Source organism: Oreochromis niloticus, linkage group LG4 (assembly GCF_001858045.2).
Source record: "Oreochromis niloticus isolate F11D_XX linkage group LG4, O_niloticus_UMD_NMBU, whole genome shotgun sequence".
In the NCBI taxonomy this organism is placed as follows: Eukaryota; Metazoa; Chordata; class Actinopteri; order Cichliformes; family Cichlidae; genus Oreochromis; species Oreochromis niloticus.
In genome coordinates this window covers 19,247,757-19,268,944 of record NC_031969.2, presented here as the reverse complement: position 1 = coordinate 19,268,944, position 21,188 = coordinate 19,247,757, and the positions used below count along the sequence as shown (strand labels likewise).

Here is a 21,188-nt window from a genome sequence, read left to right as displayed (position 1 = left end):
TCTGGTCATATGTAATTATACTCCGTGTGACATTCAGGATGTGCAAATTGGCTTGTGGATGTAAAGACATTTTAAAGACTAGTGGACCCATCTTGTGATCTGTCCCTTAACTCGATATGCAATCAAATGTTTGCAGAAAGCCACCAAGCAATGAAGAGACACATTGACAGAAAACAAACACAATGACAAGGGCAAATGCACTATGTCCTTTTCCACAGTTGACTTAACCCCCCATTTATCTTTTCTCGTCTGTCACATCTGGCTCCCCATCAGTTTTATGATCTCTTTATGTTCTCTGCCCTCAAACCCCTATTTCTCTCCTTAAGCATCCTTCCACCTCCCCTCATCCTCATCCCGCTTGCTGCCTCCACTCTCAGTCTCCGTCTCTCCCTCCCTCTCTTTCTGCCCTTTCTCTTTCCCTCTTCTTTGCCCTCCCTCTCTCCTCCTCCCCGCTGCGCTCCCGACTCGCTCTCATTCCCCTCGCTCACACACTCAGGCAGCATCCTCCCCTCTCCACTTCTACCTTCACACTCACCTCTTCACGCCTCCCTCTCAGCTCCTCTCGCCACCTTCCTTTTTCCGTCACCTACTAACACATATCATCCCTCGCATCTCCCCCGTCTGCTGCCTATCTCGCTCTCCTCCATCTCTTCCCATTCCTCCCTCCTTCTCACTCACTCACTCAACCTTGCGGTCTTGCCAAACGCACGCATACACACACTCATGCTGATTGGCACCCAAGGACAGAGCACCCTCTCCCCAAAACCGGCGTCCAGGCGGTTCGATCTTGTGGGCAGCACGCTTCTTGACACTGAGCTCAGCTGAGGAAGAGGACCAGGAAGAGGCCATGGAGCACAGCCACTTCCCTGTTTTTTCCCCAAACGGGAGCACCTGGAGCACGGGGCAGAATCCCTCTGAGGCTGCCCAGGGATGCCCTCTCGGACCACTACCCGTCATCTACTATAGTGTCCTGCTCTGTCTTGGCCTACCAGGTAAGAGACGTGCACATGAGTGTATTCTTTGTGTCTGCACACCTGCATGCCTTATTCTGTGTTAATTTGCTCACGTTTTTTGATGACAGTCTGGCTTTGGTGGAGTGCAGTGTTGCATCTTGATTTGTTGTGCACTTACCTGCAGGACTAAGTGAGAGAGTCGTGCACAGCTGCTCCCGACTGTCACTTCATGCACACACATACTGTTGATTCATCAGCCTGACCTTGTGGCCAACACTTGTGCGTGCACATGCACTAAGTATGTATGTGTTTGTGCTTGTGTCCATCTGAAGTTTCTTATGCTTTTGCCTCTTACTTGGAAAGATTCAGGGATAATAGGGAAGGACATATTGATAAGTGAAATTACTCTCTTCTAATATTTCCCAGAAATTTGATCTTAAACTAAGAGATGACATCTTTCTTTATTAATCTGGAGCTGGCATATGTATGTTTGCATCACAAATTGTGGGACTCATGGGTTGACCTCTGGGATGAGGTTGTATGTATGTGTTACATGTCTCTTCTCTATGACCTGAATTAATGACACTCCCTTCTCGTGTCTATACCATTGAATGATTGGTCCATTCACAGACACTGTCAGACCCATTTACTGTCTCCGTCCCAATGCGTGATCTATGAGCACTGACCTAGTCTCACACAGGGAGGCAAAGTGAGGTGTGTGTGTGTGTAACAGAGACAGCCAGAGACACAGACAGAAAACCTGGAGGTCAGATGAAAGAGGAAAAGTGCTGAAGCCTAATCAGAGATTAGCTGAAGACCCACTGGACTCTCTGCTTTTACCCAAAAACTGAAGTCAATCTGTGATTAAAGAGCGTAAAACATAATTCAGAGGTTACACTAATTAACCTCAATTTTATGATCTGATTTATTGGGAGTTCTGACATGACGTGGACTCACTTTGGTGAACAGCAGCACTGTCCTCTGATGCCTTATTCATGCTAATCTTCGCGATTAACACATCTTCTTTAGCGCCGAACCTCTTTCCTTGATAAAGATTGGGAGTGAGATGTTATCAACAAGCTAAGCTGTGCTGGTTCAAAACAGATCTGCATTGCAAAGTGAAAAGCTCTCGCGTGCCAAGACTGCAGTCGCTCCAGAGATTTGCTGTCTTGTAAAACTAAAAGTCGTTCTTTCTGATCAAACCTCGCTTAATTGTTTCCCCTGGATGGCAGAGCAAGCAATTTACTTAGCTGTCGTTTTCTGCCGAAATTTTATTTGATTCTGCTGCTGAGTCGTCTTTACAAATTGGATTGAAGCTGGTTGTTTAATCACTGAGTAACAATAACCTGAGAGTGTAAGGCAATCCTACAATAGTCGTCTGAATTAATGGCTGAGTTGAGTGCAGCGGGCTGATACTTTGCGGCAGCAGGTTCGACTTATTCAATCATTATGACACAGCTCGTTCCACTCAAGCTGAATCATGAATGTTTCATGAGCGCAGCATGTGTGAGTAGTAGCAGCGTGACCCGCAGAACCACACATATTAGACACATAGGAAGGAAAGGAGGCTGTTAATTTGATCGTCAGCCAGTGATTCATTAGTTAACTGAAATGAGGTTTTAGCGAGGCAGCATCGCATCCGTGCAGACTGACTTTGACCTGCAGTGCGGCGGGCAGACAGGGGTCACAGCAAGGCGGGAAGAAGGCGATAAGAAAAGGGATTACGCAAGTGGAGTGGCCGGGAAAGATTACTGTGACCTATAGTGAAATGATGAATTGAAAATGCGGAACAAAAAGCAGATGAATTGGGAGCGAGTCAAAAAAATGGAAGATGCGGACACCCAGAAGAAGAAGAAAAGTGGAGTTAGGAGAGAAAGATCAGAGCACTAATAGAGAGGGAGAGATTAATAACAGCCGAGCTGGCTGAAGTAGCACCTCTGAGCCCCGACTCGGGGTGCTACAGACGACAAAGCTGAAACGAATTGCCACATTTTTAATTAATCGCTAACCCGCTCTCTTTCGTTCTCCACTCACTACAGCACACTGCTTGAGACAGAGCAGACGTGTGGTGGCATAGCAAGCAGTACAATGAAGGCGTAGTTTCTCTGGCTCTTCCTTTGACATGATGGAATTACAGAGGTGAAGTACAGCATGTCTCAGAGCGTTCGCCGGTGAGGCACAAATTGTGGAGTGGGAAGCCATCAGCTAATGAACAATGCTGTGTGACATAAGTGGGTCCTCGAGAAAGGGTCCCCCTAATGTCTGGGCCAACACAGTCCAACATTTCTCAAACACAATCTGTTGTTTATGGAGCTGTTTACTGACCTGTACCTACACATTTTAAATCCAGCTTCCCCTGGTGATTCATCAGCCCTTTCTGCAAACAGAAGCCATTTTGCGTTCGCCTGAAGACTTCTGCATCCAAATTAAACACGCAAAACCCGTTAATGAAATGCCTGCGCCCCGAGATAATGCAGCAGGGCACAAAGCCGCTAAGGAGATTAAATTAAACTCTATTGCCTCCAATAATTAACAATTAAAACTTCATTTAATTAGTCGTAAAAGATAATTTTACCAAAACAAGCACAGCGTTTGGGCTTGAATGATGGGGTAACGCACAATACAGTAAACTCATGACACACTGTCCCCATTGAGATAAAGCTATTCTACACATCGGCCCATTATACTCCATACAAGACAGTCTACAACACAGTACAGCATCTGTGTATCTATGTAACAGTAAGTGGTTTTGTGTGGGTGGGGCTGTCAGAAGCCCCACCCACTTGGTTTTTAAATGTGATTTTGGTAGCCAATAAGGCCTGTTTTAGACTTGTCCGGCGAATTGGTGCAGAGCCTATGATATGCAAGTTTTGGTATTGAGCAGATACCAAGTAAAAACAGGGCCAGTATTGCTGATACCATTACCGATATAAGTATCAGCAATAGTAGATCAGGCAGATCAGTGTGTAATGTTAAATCAGCAAAAACACAACAAACATCAAAACACACCTTTTAGATTTTCATGTCTTTTAAAACTAATTTTTTTTGGAGTGTTACAATATAAACATGTCTGTCTATAAAGCACTCTAGGTCAACTTCTGTTATTTAAAGTGCTATAGGCTATAAAAGAAATAGTTGCCAGCATTTATGTTTGTTCTGGTGCATTATGTATTTATTACTGTGTGGTCATCGCCGACAGAAGGAAATAAAATACTTTTTTTTTTTCGTCTTGGGTTTTGTCAGCAATCTCTCTCCAGGTATGCGCTGACATTTTTGAGTCCTTATATTCATTATTTTAGATTATTATTCCTTATATTAAAATGATGATTGTTATTCTCTAAAGGATAAAACTGCAGTGAAAAAGTAAATGCACAGGAGGAATCGACGGTACTGTTACCATTCTACTAAGGTGCTCATCAGGTTACGCCATAGGTTACAGTATAAGGTTTCAGAGAGGTTTGCAGTTACCATGGAGCTATGCCATAGATTTCCTGCTGAAGCATGAATCCTACAGTAAGAAGAAATTAGAAGAAAGTCAGCATAAGAACTAAGGGTCTGCACAAGACACGTAAAGATTATTCTGAATTGCGACTCGCACCATGCCACTTAAAAATATAGAGTTGGACATTAGCACAGCAGGTCTCATTTGCACGCTTGAGTAAAGCATCTTAAAATGGTTGTGATGTTCAGTAGCTGAATAAATGTTCTGGCAGACCAATTCAACTCCAGGTCTGCACACTGTCAAAGAATGGAGCACATTTTTGACCTTGGAAACACTGAGACTGTTATCTCAGTAAAAAGAAAAAGCACTTCAGCCGTTTCAGTGGGAGAACAGAAAATGATGCTCTTTTTGTTGCTTTACTTTCAACATTGTGGGAAAAGAGAATCACATGTGCTGTTTTCAGTCGCTTGCTGTAAAGCTCCCATGGGATTCCTCCCTGACCCCCTGTGCACAAACATATGTGTGCTCACATTTCTGCATGGTACCTCGCCGCTCCTCAAAGCTCCTCACAGTTATACTGCCTCTCACAAGTGTGAGTGTGTTCAGGTGTCTCCTCCCACTCACACTCTTGCATCCACCCAGGGGGGGGAAGGTTGGGAAGGTTCAGCACTAACAACCCCTGCCTCCATGTTGCAGTGTAAGGGGGCCGGTGTCGGCCGCTGTTTAGGATAATGAAGAGACGGACCCACATCGATTTTCAGTTTGAGTTATTGATCTGTCAATCTGCACCAGCAACGGGACGTCTGCAGTGGGTTGGTAACTTGTTGATAAAAATCCAATCACTCTAAAGACGTTTTTTGATAATAGGTGGGGCATGCAAAGGAAATGGATGTGAGGGTATATCCTGAAGTATGAGCAAATTTCAAGTACTGATTTAAGAAAGCAGAGAAAGATAGGGGGAGAGAGAGAGAGAGAGCTTGTCATGGGGGAGATGGGCCAGAGAGGGCGCGGGAGAACAGAGGAGGCTAGAGAGGAGGGAGGTGTTGCTTGAGGCAATAAATCAGAGATGTGCTGTGACAGAACTGACTTTATTTGACCAGTGGGCAGCAAAATGCTGTCACGGCTGCAGAGAATACAGCAAACTCAATATGTGTAAGTCTTTGGACAGCAGTAACATATAAATCTATTTGCTAATTAGATGGCTTTTAATGCTTAACACTCCTGATCTTCTATCTGTTTCCCCTTCTTCCCTCCTCACATCTATTATCAAATGTGCTCCTTTTCTTTCTTTCACACATCACACTCAATCACACGTGCTACATTTTCCTTAGGTGAACATTACAATTGCTGATTTAGTTTACTGATCCTTAAAACATTAATAGCAGGTCTTTGTCATGCAGTGCACAATACCTGCACCTCATCACCGGCGGCAGCCTTAGCCTTGATGTGAGGACAGTCGTGCCCAAACCTTGACTCACTGTGGCCTGTCTGTAAAATGAATGGCTGTTAAGGTGAGCAGGCAGCAAAGCACTGCAGTCGCATCAATATCATTAGCAGCACATAGGGAGAGGGCTTATTTTCTCTTAATGTGCCCATTAAACTTAAATATTCAGTTTCAGTACACATCTCCGTCTCCCCTTCTCTGATTTTTCTCATTTTTAGCTTTATGTTATTGAATTTATTTCTCCTTTGGGCTTCTTCTGAAATCCTCTGTTAGCACTCACCTCACACATCAGGAATCAGGTTGACTGTCACTGCATTTAAATCCCATACTGAATGCAAATGAATGCTTTGTAAAAAAAAAAAAAAAAGCCCCTCTGTGAAACCATCATTTTTTATCTTCCCTGTGTGCTTTTCACTGCTTTGTAGTGGGGATGCACCCCTGTTTTTTGGTTTGGAAGAAATTAAGGAATCGCCCTCCTTCATGTCCGGGCTGACACTTAGAGAAAGACAAAAGGGAAATGCTGGTCATCAGGAACAAAGTGCCGTGACCTTTGAAGCAAGCTTTTGATATTCACCCACTCTCTGTCTCTCACCTCGCTTCCTTTCCTCCTGCCGCCCGTCCTCGATACCTCTGTCTGTCTCTGTCCCTGCTCACTCACCTGCCACCTTCCTCAGATCACACTTTACCCTATTCTTATTAGCCTCCGGAAAAGCCATTAAAGCTTAACCTCGATTTCCTCCAAGATTATAAAGGGGAGAAAAATTCCCTAATTGCAATGATGCAATGCTTCTCTTTTTTTAGATCATAATTTCCTTTTTACAATATTGTTCCTGCTTTACATGGGGCCCGTGAGAAAACTTGATGACAGTTGTATAAGAACGTGTCAGTCTCTCATGCTATACTTGCTGTTGTGAGGGGTTAAACTGTGCTGTGTCATTTGTCGACAGCCCGCCTGAACACGTCCCTTTAGTGGTGGGATGAGTCAGCCTCGTTACACACCTCAGGGAGCACACTCTGCCTTCCCTTTTCCCGCTAAATAACGTCAATGGCCCTGTCCCTCGTTATATTAGGGGCGCAGCGGGGGGAGCTGAGACATGCATAAAGGCACACAGATCAACAAAGTAGTCACCCGTGCAAACACACACAATCAAAAGTAGACAGACACAGCACAGTCGATTATCCGTCCAACAGGTTATTCTAATCTCTTCTCGGCTGGAAACGCTTATTTTCTTCTCCCACAAAAACACAAAAGGAAAGGATGGTGAATGTTTTTCTGTTGCATGTGCCTTTCTGTGCGTACACGGTGTACCTCTCTGGACCTCGGCTTCCCCTGTTCCTGCTGAGACGAGCCCCGCATGTGCAACCCCATACCACCTGAATGCCGAGCAGATCTACCCCCGCTCCAGAGACGACGGAAAGAGCAGGAGTCAATTGAAATGAATAGGCAACCCAGTGCAGGGTGGCTCAGGCTAAATGGAAATGTCAAGCTCTCAACAGATCCCCTTTGTTTGTTTGTAGAGTGCCCTGCCTCGCTGGGGAGCCCAAACAGAATAATGCCCAGCCTGTGACAGTCAACACCTCACTGTTTCCATTTTATGTCACTCCCCCTCTGTTCAGCAGTATGTACACAGACAGGAAAACTGATGGGCAGAGGTACAATAGAGAACGTGAGGCAACGGATTGAAGGTGACGTCCATTATGTGTTTGATTTGTAATGGATCTCCATCAGCACAACGTTAGCAATAAAATTTTCCCATAAAAATGCAGTGATAAGACAAACTAATTCATCCATCCATCCTCTTCTGCTTATCCTTATCAGGGTCACAGGGCTGGGTCAACACAGACAGACAGACAACCAACCACACTCATATTCACACTTAACCTAACCCCACTATTCTATTCTATTATAAATCTATTTACAGTGTTGGGAAGGTTACTTTTAAAATCTATTCCACTACAGATTACAGAATACTTGTAACGTATTCCGTTAAGTTACTCAATGTGAGTAAAGTATTCTGAATACTTTGGATTACTTAATATATTATCATGCTTTTTACAACTACATGAATGTATTATTGCTGTGTGATTTACTACTGTTACTGAAGGCTACTCGCCACACCAATACCAGCTAGATTTTTAAATCTCAATATAAAATGAGTAACAGTAGGGTGGACATTAGGTAAGGCTGCACTTTTTGTAGTAATCTCGTGTAGAAAACTAATTCTGTGTCAGTGATATGTTTTCTTTTTGTCTGCTTTCAGAACTGCACATGATTATCTGCAGCTAGCTGGTTGCTATCAAGTCTAACAGTCTGCAGTCTATGAACTAACCCCAGCAAACACCAGCTAACAATGTTAGCTCGCTGGCGAGTAGCCTTCAGTAATAGTAATAAATCACACAGCAATAGTACATCGAAGATACTGAAGTGGCAAATAACCCAGGTAGCTACCACAACTAAAACAAGGTAGTTGCAGCAGGGTAATGTTAGTTTTTTAAAAAAGAACTTACTTCCAGATGTTTCTTTAGGTTGGAGATGGAGTATTTTGACGCTGAGAGCAGCTTACCTACATTGCACGGTCAGATTTCACCCATCCCTTTCTTCTTTAAATGTGAAGTGGTGTCGGAATTTCCAAGTAAGAAATGCATTCCTGCCCGTGCACTGCTGGCTCTGTTGTGGTGGCTCTGGGTCCATTGTGTAACTGACGCCACCAACAGGACACTTACATTAGAGCCTCTTATTAGTTTCCACCAGCGTGGAATTACCAAAATTAGAGAGGGGAAAGAGAGGGGACAGCCTGACATATGAAACAGGAAAAGACCGCCATGTTATCCATTTATTTCAACAAAGTAACTGTATTGTAATTATCACGTATTTTAAATGTACCAGAGTATCATTACTTATATTTTGTATTTTAAATATGTAACACTGGTACATGTATTCTGTTACTCCCCAACACTGTCTATTTATATAGGGCCAAATCACAAAAGTTGCCTTAAGGTGGCTTTTTTTGTGAGAATCTACAATAATAAAAGAAAATCCAACATCAAAATAATAAAGCGAAATGCACATATTTTTTCAAATGGGTACTTTTTGAGTTTATTTACAATATCTTCATCAACACAAACCCCAAAAATAAAATCTCAAGTACTGTCAAGAGAAAAATAGAACCCAAACTGCGAAGAAATATCTGCCAATCGAAAGCTGCAAACAATAGCATGGCACACAGTGTGGCGTCAGAAAAAGAGATGAACACTTTAGACATTGCAGAACAAAATCTCAGTTTTCCGAATTCACATATAAACGCATGTAAATTGTTACCATGGCAGGAATTCTTTTGAAAACTCAGTTTTCAGTGATCCAAAACGCTGTTCATGTTCCCCAAACACGTAGAATAGAAGCTATGTTTACCAAAATACCTGTATAATACCCTAAAACACCCATCAATTCAAGCTGAGTAGGTACTAGTGGAAAAAGAGGCTATAATGAAGCCAGCTGCAAGCGCCAAAAACTGCAGTTCCTTGAATCACCACTTGAGGCTCTAAGAGTGAACCAATCCCCATAAACGCCATGTTCAAGAGTAATGGCGTATATGGCGCGAATGTTGTGGGAATGTTGTGTGAACATTAAATGAACTATTTGAGTTATGCTGAAAGTTATCTTTTAGCCGTGTTTTGTGTTCTGTTTAAGTTATGCCTATTTGAATAAGTAAAATTATTTTGAATTAATTTGCGTTTTTTGCTTTTGAAAGTTTGCATTTTGTAACTATTTAGAGAATGCTTGGTTTAATGTGACTTGTACTGTGTGTATATGTTGAGTGAATGAATGGTAGCTCAGAAATAAATGAGCAAGACGCTAACTTCAGGGTCCTCTCTATTAATCCACAGTTTTTTATAATTGGCTACGCAGTGCTCTCTAGCCTGTGTGCCGCTTGCTGCTGGTCCACATTTCCCCTAGGTCTGGTAGCATCAGGGGGAAAAAAAGACCAATCATTTCCCAGTGACTGATGACAGTCCCCAGGAAATGGATTGCTTAAGCCCCAGTTACACAGGTCTACAGATTGGTCAGTGGCTCCCTGGCAACCACCAGTCACTAAGGAAAAAAACGTGCATTCCTTGACTGCTTCATGAAAACATCCTTGTGATTGCTTTGCTCGCTAGCAGATTCCTGCTGTTCCCCATAGTTTGCATGGAACACACTGACTTGTCTAAAAACATTCACCAGCTGCTGGCTGGTTAAATTGCAGGATTAACATTATACATTACTACAGGTGTGGCTGTTTGGAGTGACAGGGGGCTGTGACTAAAGAGTTCATTATTCACACTGTTGTCACCTTCACGAATGGCAGCACCAGAGCACAAGCCAGACTTCAGTGTTGTTTTGCCAGGTCATGCACCTCTCAATTTTTGTAACCTCGCAGTAGTGGTAGGTTGAAGACAGGAGTGGATTTTTTTTTTCGCCATTTGAATGATACTGTATTAGCGTAAAAGCTCAGATATTACCAGATTATATAGCTTATATAGTTTTCTGGTGAAAACTTTGAAAACAACTCAGTGATTTCTTTGCTTCCAATTCCCATTTTTTCAATTCCTATATCAGCTCAGATATGGAGGTTTTGTCTGAGTCATGAGGTCTATCGCTAAGGAAAATACTGTCTGGCAAGCCCTCAGCACCACTGTAATGGCGATGGACTCACAGCGATGGTTAACAGTGCTACCAATGCGGTCATCTTAAGCCGTTAGCTGTTGTCAGTTGAGGTATGGGTAACTAAACTGGACCTGTTGACCATGTTTGTGATATTAGTGATTTCTGAAGCGTTTTGAATAAATTATCTGACCAGTAATATAGCTTGCTGTATAGTACAGCCCAGTGTGTGAAATTTTGAGTCCTCACACAGTTATGGATGCAGATTACTAATATCCTCTCATCCAAATAAAGCCATTTCCGAGTTGGAAAAAAGATGATGTGATGACCGTAATGATAAAGTAAAAGTACTTAAGAGTCATGTGACTAGACAAGTACAAAAGACAATGTTACACTGAGTAAGGAAGCAAAACAAAAAGCAATTAGCCTACATATAAATAAAATCATGGCGTCACTAAGTGTACTTTTATGTCAGTATGACCCCAGTGACATCTCCTAGGCCCTGAGCATTGTTGGCTTGTTAACCTAAAGTAAAATTTATCTGGTCAATAATCCCACATGTATTCAAAATGCTATGAATGACAAAAAACTATAGCAAAGCCATACGTTTAAGAAGCCAGAACAAGGACATGACATTTTTCCTTCAGACAGTAACTCAGTTAGCCGATTACCAAGATCCAAATGGGGTTTTTTTAGTCTAAAAATCAATGCACTGACTTTGACTTAATGTCCTGCAAACAGCAACAACACTGTGCTCAGTAACTGGGAGCAACCAACCAAACGTGACCTCCATTACCCAAATCAACTGCCAACAGTCAAATAAAAAGAAAATCAGGTGTTTTTTGTTATTAAAGGTTTGTCAGATCAAAGGGAAAAGATTAAAACACCTTCATATGACACAAAATCGCTATACTGTCTCTCATTTAGGGTTAATATAAACCTCATAGTGCAAACGATTAAGTACCACATCTCTTATTGTATGATTTGACCCGTGTAAACTGGACTGATCTACCAAAATTAAAATAAAAAACAACAACAAGCAGCTTTAAACCCAAAGAATCGATGACACAGTCAGACAAGATTTAAGATGAAGCGACTCAGCTGTGGAGAGGTTAGTGAGCTGTGCAATTGTGATGTGACTGATATGTGTTAAGTTGTTGGGTGTTGTAAGCAGCTTTGACATCTCATTTGTGGTTATTGATAGATTGTTAATGAATTGGTGCTTCCCTAATGATCTGTGTGCTTTTTATGCACATTTGAGGAGCCGCACATGTATTTGTATGTGCGTTTGTGTCGCCTGCTGCACATCCTCTGCACATCTTTAGTCGTTATCCAGAGCCGGCTTTGTAATTTCTAATCAGTTGACAGCGGCAGAGGCTGTGAAGTGTGATGTACCAGACTTCAAGCTGCCATATTTAATCCAATCCCAGATCTATTACTGCAGAGGGAGGTACAAGGATCACAGAACACACACACACACACACACACGCACACACACACACTGTGTGGACAGTGACTGCCACTGAGTGCTTTGATGTCTGTGAAGCTGTAGTGTAAAGTGTAATGTTCATGCATCTCCGGCAGGTTTGACTTAAAGAGGGTTATGCAGGAACAGCAAAGCACAAATGCAATGTTGTGTGTATTTTATCGTTAGTTAGGTTATTGAACTAATAGAGCATGAAATAGAAATCTCTGGATAAACTGGAAACAAGTGACTCAAAACGTGTCTCTGAATTTCACGCTGCACTTACGTTCCTATGAGGGAAAAAAAAAGGTTCAAATGCATTAAATAAATGGCTGTCTTCACTGAATATTATCAGAACAGAAGGTAAGACTTTGCCTGAAGTGTCTTGAATGTTTTCTTTGACCTAAGCTACAGCGGTGCAGATTGAACAAGGCATGAAACCCCAGTTATACAGTGCCCTAACCTTTGGTAATGTCATGTTATCATAACATTGATGTCTCAAAACATTTTGGTATTAGTTTAAAATAACATAAATGACCTAAAAACACTCACTGACATCGGCCATAAACATCAAAAAAGACTCATCCCATGGCTCAGGGTGACACCCCTTCAAATAAAGTGGTAGCAAACAGAATTCACGGATCATCGCTTTCAGGGAAAAATAACATTTATTTTCAAAATGTCAGCATCAGCGTTTCAGGAAGATAGATAACCTTGGTTTTGAAAGTTGATAGCCAGAGTCCATTAAAGGTATCCTGAGCATAATGCAGCACAGTTTTTAAGAAAAGTCCACTTTTCACTTAGAAACCCATTTAGTTGATAAGCAGCCCTACTGATGGTTGCAATCTATTCTTCTAGTGTGTAATTGGTGGCACTGGTGTATTTAAAAAAAACAACAACAAAAAAACCACAGGTAGCAATGCACCAATTAAGCAAGCAGAAGATGACTGTTAGCAAACTAATACTGAAAAATGTCATAGAAATAAACTGTAAATATTTTAAGAAAAATTCATTCAGCTGGTTGAGAAGACATCAAGAATATCACAGATGTGTTTTGCATTGAGTTTAAGTCAGATTTGTTTTTTACAGATCACAAGGAATTAGACTATTTGGCACCTGAAAGAGAAAGCAAGAGAAAACCTAAAGCTCACATTTTATCGTGATGAAAAAAGTATTCAGGCTAAAACTTTTTACTGACATACATTGTGTAGTCTATTAAAAACACAGGCGTAGCAGTGAAAGTCATAATCCTCATCCCTTTGAGGGTTGGATTAGCCACCCATCTGTCTATATGCACAACATCTGGGCATGTCTCTGATGTGATGATGGGTCGCGTCCTAGGAGGATCTCCTCCCATTCCTGTATCTAATCTGTGGCACTATTCGTCAGTGTCATAAAAGGCTGTGTTGATGGTGAAATACACTGCTCAAAAAAATTTAAGGTACACTTAAAGCACAGTATAGCATCAATTCTGTTAACCTCCTGTAATATCTGCCTAGTCAGTCAACTAGCAGAGTGAATTAGTTTCAGATGCGTTGGTGTTAATGAAATTTCCAATTGCACTAGAGGGGCAACAATGAAACAACAGGAATGAAAAAACAAATAGTTTTACAGGCAGAGGCCACTGACATTTTTTCCCTTGTCATCTTTTCTGACTGTTTTTTTTTTCAACAGTTTTAGATTTGACTAGGGTTAGTGTCACTGCTGGTAGCATGAGGCGATACCTGGACTCTACAGAGCTTATACAGGTAGTCCAACTCCACCAGGATGCCACATCAATAAATGCCATTGCCAGAATGATTGCTGTGTCTCCCAAAACACCAGTGGTCTAACCAGGCAATCAGAAACTGACTACATGAGAGTGGCCTGAGGGCCCTGTTCTCACTGCCTGGCACCATGGAGCCCCACTGGCATTTGTCATAGAATACCAGGATGAAGAGATTAATTATAACAGGGCCTGTAACTGTCATTGCTTTTTCTTATACACTGAAGATATATCTTGCAAACATTATTCATTCTTTGGTATTTACGAATAGCTGATTTTTCCATCTGACTATACAGAGTGATATAATGACGATAAAAAGAACAACATGATGTGTGTTTTCATATATGATTGACATGAAAAAGTTCCACAGGCCTGGCAAAAAAACATCCGTAGGGCAGGTTTTTGTTAGTAATACATAAAATACTAATATAAACAACACACAGCCTAATTTTCAAAAGTAACAAAGGATAAAATATGAGTATGAATTATGCCCGAAACAAAAGGATCCGAGAACACTCAAAATTCCTCCTCCAAGACCCAGGGACCATGTCAGATCTACAAACACGTAGCATCCCAGAAGGTCTCATTTGAATTCAGCTTTGATCAATACCTTTGAGGCTAGGCACTGCACCCACTACACCAGCACACAGAGGCCGCCTCACAGAAGTAACAAAAAATAAGTGGAAGCATAGGTCCCCAATTAGATTTTATTAGACAAACTGGAATGAGCAGTTAATCAATTAAACGATGTGTACTGAACTGTCAAATTAAGTACCCTCCTTCCTCACACTCGGGGGCTCATGTTTTTATCAACGATGATGAAATGTTTTCAATTTTAAAACGTACCAGCAACGATGATGATTCATTTCACTGATTTTAGTCTTTGTCTCAGTCTTTACTTCCATTCATATAATAGTGTAAGCCAAGTGTGCATTTTGTGTGCTGTGCCCTCGAAGTTTGGGAAGGGTTTGAGCGAGGCCTATAAACCTTGCTGACGTGATGGGACTATCTTGGGAGCAATGTGCAATTTGCAGTGATTGGAGAAATGGGATGTGCAGGTCCACGTGAGAGCCAGAAAGCTGTGCTGGTGCCTCTCAGATGCACAGCAGTCAGACTAAATGCAGTCGTGAGCTAAATCACATTCAGGCCTTTTTACACTCCACCTTGGGTATTTACCTGTAAAACAAATGTGTAATAAATCAGTTGGGAGAGAAACTTGGCAGGCTGGACGAGAAGTTATTATGGAGCTTGTTGGGCACATGGAATAAAAATCGAAAAGAGAGGCAAATGATGAGATGGGTGCCTTTGCGCTTTGTTTTAGGACCGAAATTGCCGGCAGCAGGATGGCACATAGTAGTGAACTCAGCAAATTGCCAAGGCAGCGATGCTGCACGCTGCCCTCCTGTTTTTGTTGTGGCTTCGCTCTTTATTGCAGATAACAATTTGGCCAAAGGCACAGGCAGGTGCTGCTGGAATCACACAGCAGGTGTAGATGAAGGGGATCAATAAACCAGAGAAGGTTTACAGAGTAGGAGCTGTTTGAACATGGAAAATACTGTCTGGGAATAATGACAGAATTGAATATTTTTGTATACTGTGGACTGAAACTGCAAGAAAATGTCACAGGGCACAGAGTTCACTCGGCATGCTTTTACACCTGCTTTTAGGTGGTGCTGTTGATGTGCTGAAAGACTTTTTTTCCTTTTTGCTCAGTTTAAATTTTCTAGCCTCCTAATTTTGGTGTCTGCTTTTTGTGTTGAGCTTGTGTTAGCACCCACCTGTCTGCAGTATCTCTATTGTTATCAACTTCCTCTCTGTTGCTGTCTTGTTTATTGCTAGCACTTTCAATTATCTGCTCACTAACACTCAATTTCTCTGTTTCCTCCCCTGCCCTAACCCATGCCCATACCTTTTCCCGATCTCATCATACTTTTTCCTTCCTCGTCATTTCCCTATTTCCTCTATCTTCTTTCATTCACCTTTCCGCATCCCCCTTCCTCCTCCTCCTAGCTAACATCCTGACCGTGGTAATCCTGTCCCAGCTGGTGCTGCGTCGTCAGAAGTCCTCCTACAATTATCTCCTGGCTCTGGCCGCCGCCGACATCCTCGTTCTGTTCCTCATTGTTTTTGTTGACTTTATATTGGAGGATTTTATTTTGGCAGCGCCGCTGCCTCCGTCATTAAATAACGCAGTTCAGGTGCTGGAGTTTTCCTCCATCCACACCTCCATCTGGATCACCGTGCCTCTTACCATTGATCGTTACATCGCTGTTTGTCATCCTCTTCGCTACCACACGGTCTCCTACCCAGCCCGCACACGCAGAGTGATATTCACCGTCTACGTTGGATGCTTGCTCTCTGCAGCTCCCTACTACTGGTGGCCTGAGTTTTGGCACAGCCTTCATGGACTGGGTAGTAGTGATCGAGGAGGGGGCGGAAGAGAAGGAGGAGGAGGAGGAGAAGAGGGCGACAAAAGAACAGTGGCCCAGCACGTCCTTGTGTGGGCCCACTGTGCCACCGTGTACCTCCTACCCTGCACGGTCTTCTTCTCCCTCAACGCCGTCATTGTGCGTAAGCTGCGCAGACGCCGTAGCTGTTTCCGTCTGCGTGGTTATTCAACCGGCAAGACCACCGCCATCCTCCTCGCCATCACCTCCATTTTTGCTGTTCTGTGGGCACCGCGCACCCTCGTGATCCTCTACCACTTCTACTCGTCTCCCCCGGCATCACAAACTGCCAGCCGTCTGCTCCACGTACTCACAGATCTGGCAAACATGCTAGCGCTGCTCAACACCGGGATCAACTTCTTCCTCTACTGTTTCATCAGCAAGCGTTTCCGGAGCATGGCAGCCAATGTGCTGCGAGCCTTGGTCCACTGCCGGAAGCAGCCGCCGCCATTCTACGCCAGCCACAACTTCTCCATCACAAGCAGTCCCTGGATCTCACCAGCCAACTCCCACTGCATCAAGATGCTGGTGTACCAGTATGACAAAAATGGGAAGCCCATCTGCATTTCCTCTTGAGCTCTTAGCCACAAGTAGCTTCCCCTACCCTCAATCACTGGAGGGATGGGGCAGTGGGTGTATTCAGGCTTGTCTCGATTGTGACCAGCTTTGCCTGTATCTTTTAAGGCTTGAAAATGTCAAAACACCTAGTGAGCAAACGGTTCAACTACCTTTGAGCAAAGCAAGGTGGAAAAACAACCAGCAAGGCTTCTGATGTTCAAAAAAGTATTCACAAAGCAGTGACCAGCACTGAATAGGTGTTGATGGTTTCCTTCATGCAAAAAAAATAAATCTACTGTTAGTAACTGATGGCTGTAGACTGATAAAAAGACATCACCACCATCTAGCACTCAGTATGAGCCACCATTTGTAACATATAAACTGACAAAACTATAAACAAGCCCTCGGTGGGGCGTCAAACTTACTGCGGGCCCTGCTGCACGCTGCTGATGAAGAGCTTCGAACAGCTGTGTCTTTTGCTGCTGGGAGTCATTTCCAAAAGGCAAAGTTCCAGTAAGAGTGCGGGCACTAAACATCTCACCTCGAGGGGTGATTCACTCAGGCAGAGCCACTGACAGTGTGCCCACTGCCCCACGGTCCTCACGCTCTTTCTCAAGCAATGTAAAACAGCGCTGTCATTTCCAGTTTAATACGCAAAAGAGTCTCAACGGCATGTTAAGTAGGGCTTTCATAAAACGAGAAGCCCTCCCCTGACTTTCCCTTGCGTGTGCTGAGTTCACCCTAGCAGTGCAGGTCACCTCCAAGTCGGCGCTCGCTGTGGAAGATCGAGTCATCCAACGTCCAAGCTCGACTGTTGTGGGCTGAATAGGCACTCTGCTTATTGTTGGTAAACTATTTATGTGATGGTAGATATGACTGTTATTGTAGCTTTGCAAAAAAAAAAAAGATAAAAAAAATATGACTTGGAGTTGGTGTGGTGCCAAGGTGTCATTTTATGTAGTAATCCCTTCTCCAGTATTAGGATGAGGAAATTTCTGCTGTAAGTAGATAGTCCTCTTTAACTATTAATGGTCCTCGGTGACTTACTGTTAGCCATTAACCGGAAGAATATAATGAATGTAGCTGAACATCTCTTTAACCCTTTATCTTTGTAAGAGACTGAGAAAGAGAGGAAGATAGAGAGGACAGAAAAAGCTGCTCCATTTGTTTGTTTGGGGGGGTTTTGCCCTCCATCCAAAGTTTTTTTGTTTTTTTGCTCCCGTGATGCAGCAGTGAATTTGGTCTAAAGGCCAAGGTGACACAGCTCAGCTCTGCTCTTTCTGCTGCTGGGCAATGGCACTTCTGTTACATTTTATACAGAAATATAGTCACGTACATCAACTCTGTCACAGTATTGCCTGGTAACAAACCATAAATGAGAACACACACATATACACACACACACACACAAACCCTGTACTGTATTGCCCACAGACGGAGCGCATTGAGATCAATGCACATCCATTCTGCAGACACCTTGGGGCATTAGAAGTGTTCATCTATCTAGTGAGAATGGAGCTGTGCCAAAGGGCAGATTTCTGTTAATACCTGCCTGGAAGGGATGACACACCTCACGTCTTTCTTTCTGTAAGGCTTTAAATCTGATGAATGTGAGGTGTGTCTGTCATAGCTGATAAAGTCGTGCCCTCCAAACTCTTGTTAGACACTGTCTGAGACACTTCAGGGCGTGACTGCCTGCATGTCGTTTCTTTGCTTGCACTTTAGAAGCCATTAGAGCAAAAACTGACTGCTAACAACCCTAAAACACAGTGATTAAGTATTTATATATATATATATGTATTGCAGATCGCTTTCCCTTCTTCTTTGTACCCTGATAATTGACATAAATAAGACAAATGTTTAAACAGCCTGTTTTCATTCCCAACTCATTACATACAAATGTTTTGCCCAGACTCCTAGGTGTCGTGATTTGCATACGTGCTGGGGTGTCTTATAATCTTCAACAGGCTCCTAAATGACTGAAACTGACACAGAGAGACAGCAGGCAAATTTGCTCTGCTGGTGATATGACTTTTGCATGATGCAGAAGAAGAGTTTGAGACCAATCCGTGACCCCCTAACCCCAGCAACTACTAGTCACCAGAAAAAAAAAAGGTCTGTGAAATCGATAGCTAAACCCCTGTCATACAGCCTTAGGGATGAGTCGGTGAGTTACTAGGGAAAAATGTGTATTCCATAGTTAACCAGTGGTTGCTGGCAGTCGCTGGGTGAAACTGGTCACAGAGAGGTATATCCGATCGCTTTGGTCGCTAACAGATTGTTTCAGTTGCCTAGGGTGACCATGTTTTGATTTCCAAAAAAGAGGACACTTGGCCCAGTCATGAAGAACTTTAATATTACTGTTTGCATAAAGAAAGATGTTTAACACATTTAAACGATGCCTTCTCTGTGTTAATGAATGGTGAAATAAATAATGTCACTTGTAGGCTTTTACAAGCCAACAAGTGCAAAAAAATAACTTAAAAGCCTCTGGAATTAAATAATGATACAGAATTGATGCCTCATCTGTATAAGAAAAGTAGTAGTTAGCAAGAGTTTGCATCTTTTATGCAAACTTCAGACAGCTGCAGCAACCTGCTATTGACCAAAGGAACCACAAAGAGGTGTTTGGTGCATCATCCTTTTGATAACCGATTTCACCTTGCAAAGGTCAGCAAGCGCTTACCAACCATTCAGGGAATGCATGTTTTCCCTAGCAACCAGACGTTACCAGAGGGTCTTTATGTGTCATTGAGGCCTTATGGACCACCTAACTAAATTATGCCACCTACCACCCATTGTAAATCTTAACACAGACTCTTCGATCTGGGTAGCTCAAGATTCAGCGCAGGTCATTTACTAATCAAGAAGTTTAGTGGGGCAAGCCATGGCTGCTCCAGTCTGCATGCCAATGTATCCTTGAACTCCAAGTCGTCCCTGACGTGTTCATCTTAGTGTGAATGTTAGACAAAAGCACTTAGACATAGAAAAAAAGAAGAGCTACTCTACCTGTGAAGTAGAAGAGCACCACATGCAAACCAGTCCATTTACCATCTTCATTAATACAACACGGTATTCCTTAGCTGTTCCATGCATGTTGGAAATGATGCTAAAAAAGTAAAATGTACATGAAGGGGTGATGGCCAAGTATTACTATGCAGTGAGTTGGGAATTAAATAGTTTTTAAATGTTGTCTTATAGCTGGTGTTGGAGTGCACTTGTAAACATTAAAAAATAAAAAATATACATTGATAGTGCATTTATGATTAAATCAATCTTGAACTTTCTTTGGTGAGACAATAAAAGTGGGGTAAGAAGATATTTTCCTATCAAGTAAAACTTATCATCACTCTAACAAGGATCTGATGGCAAATAGACTTGTAACGTTTGTTTTTTGATAGTCAAATAACCTTACACATTTCCAAACACAATATAACAGTATATATTATGTTAAACTGAGCATATCCACCCATTCATAGCTGACAAATATTAACTTGCACATCTGCTGGGCCCACTTACCCCAGGTGGCACCAAACTGGGCTTTGGTGCGCATTTGGTTACATTTTACATGAAAGGGAGGGCATGTTTTCACAAGAATTGATGATGTCACAGATAAACCAAATCAGATTTCTGAACTATCATAGGGATCTGGAGTGTCTATAGGTGATGAGGAAATGAGAGATAATGAGTCTAGTCCAACTCATTTATTAAGAAATTCTCATTCCACCAGTGAACTGGCTGAACTCCTCACAGAGAGATAAAACTGTGTCCAAAACCTCCATTTCTTTTGTGCTGAAAAGACTTAGGACTGCTTGAAAAACATTTTCAAGTGCTGCAGTTGTACAAATTCCAGCTATGGGCTTATACAATAGAAGTCTTTCCAATTTCTTTTGCCATCAAAGATTTCTTTTAGCAGAGTAAACCCAATTTCCCAACTTCCAGCTCTCCCGCCTTTTCAGTACATTGCCCGTCCATTCTCGTTTCCAATTTCTTTTTTTCCCACACAAATTGATTTTTTTTTTCCTGAATGCAAACAAACAGAAAAACAAACAAATGAGCGAGTAGCCATCTGCTCCTCACCTCCTTTGCTCCTCCTACTCATCCCTCTTTGCTTGCAAAAGGACTTGCTCAAAGTTAATTTCTCAGGTGTCCTCATTAATTGTTAACTGATTACCTTGGAGTCTTTTATGCCTCGTGCACAGCGTATCGCTCCATCTTTTTCACCAGTATATTTAGGGGCCTTGAGCCGAAACCAGTGGATACTGAAAGTCACGCTCAGCAGCAGGATGTCAGACTTGATCGAATGTAAACGCCGTGAAATATGTGCCTCGGTTCTAATCAGCGTTGCCTAATGGCCAACATGCGATCACTAGGAAAGTGCAATTTCAAAAAATTTGCCTCAGCATCAGTGTACGGAGCTCAACCCAGATCAGTGTTGCCATGACATTCATTTGGCGTGTTAACCCCATTCA

General features: G+C 42.5%; 1 protein-coding gene across 1 annotated transcript; it reads left to right on the top strand.

Moving 5' to 3' along the window:
* The first annotated feature begins 465 nt into the window (after positions 1-465).
* On the top strand, positions 466-19,501 carry gpr139 (G protein-coupled receptor 139). Its single transcript, XM_013264781.3, has 2 exons — positions 466-992; positions 15,722-19,501. The coding sequence occupies exons 1-2, from the start codon at positions 848-850 to the stop codon at positions 16,732-16,734; spliced, it is 1,158 nt and encodes a 385-aa protein (XP_013120235.2). The 5' UTR covers positions 466-847; the 3' UTR covers positions 16,735-19,501.
* Positions 19,502-21,188: the final 1,687 nt, after the last annotated feature.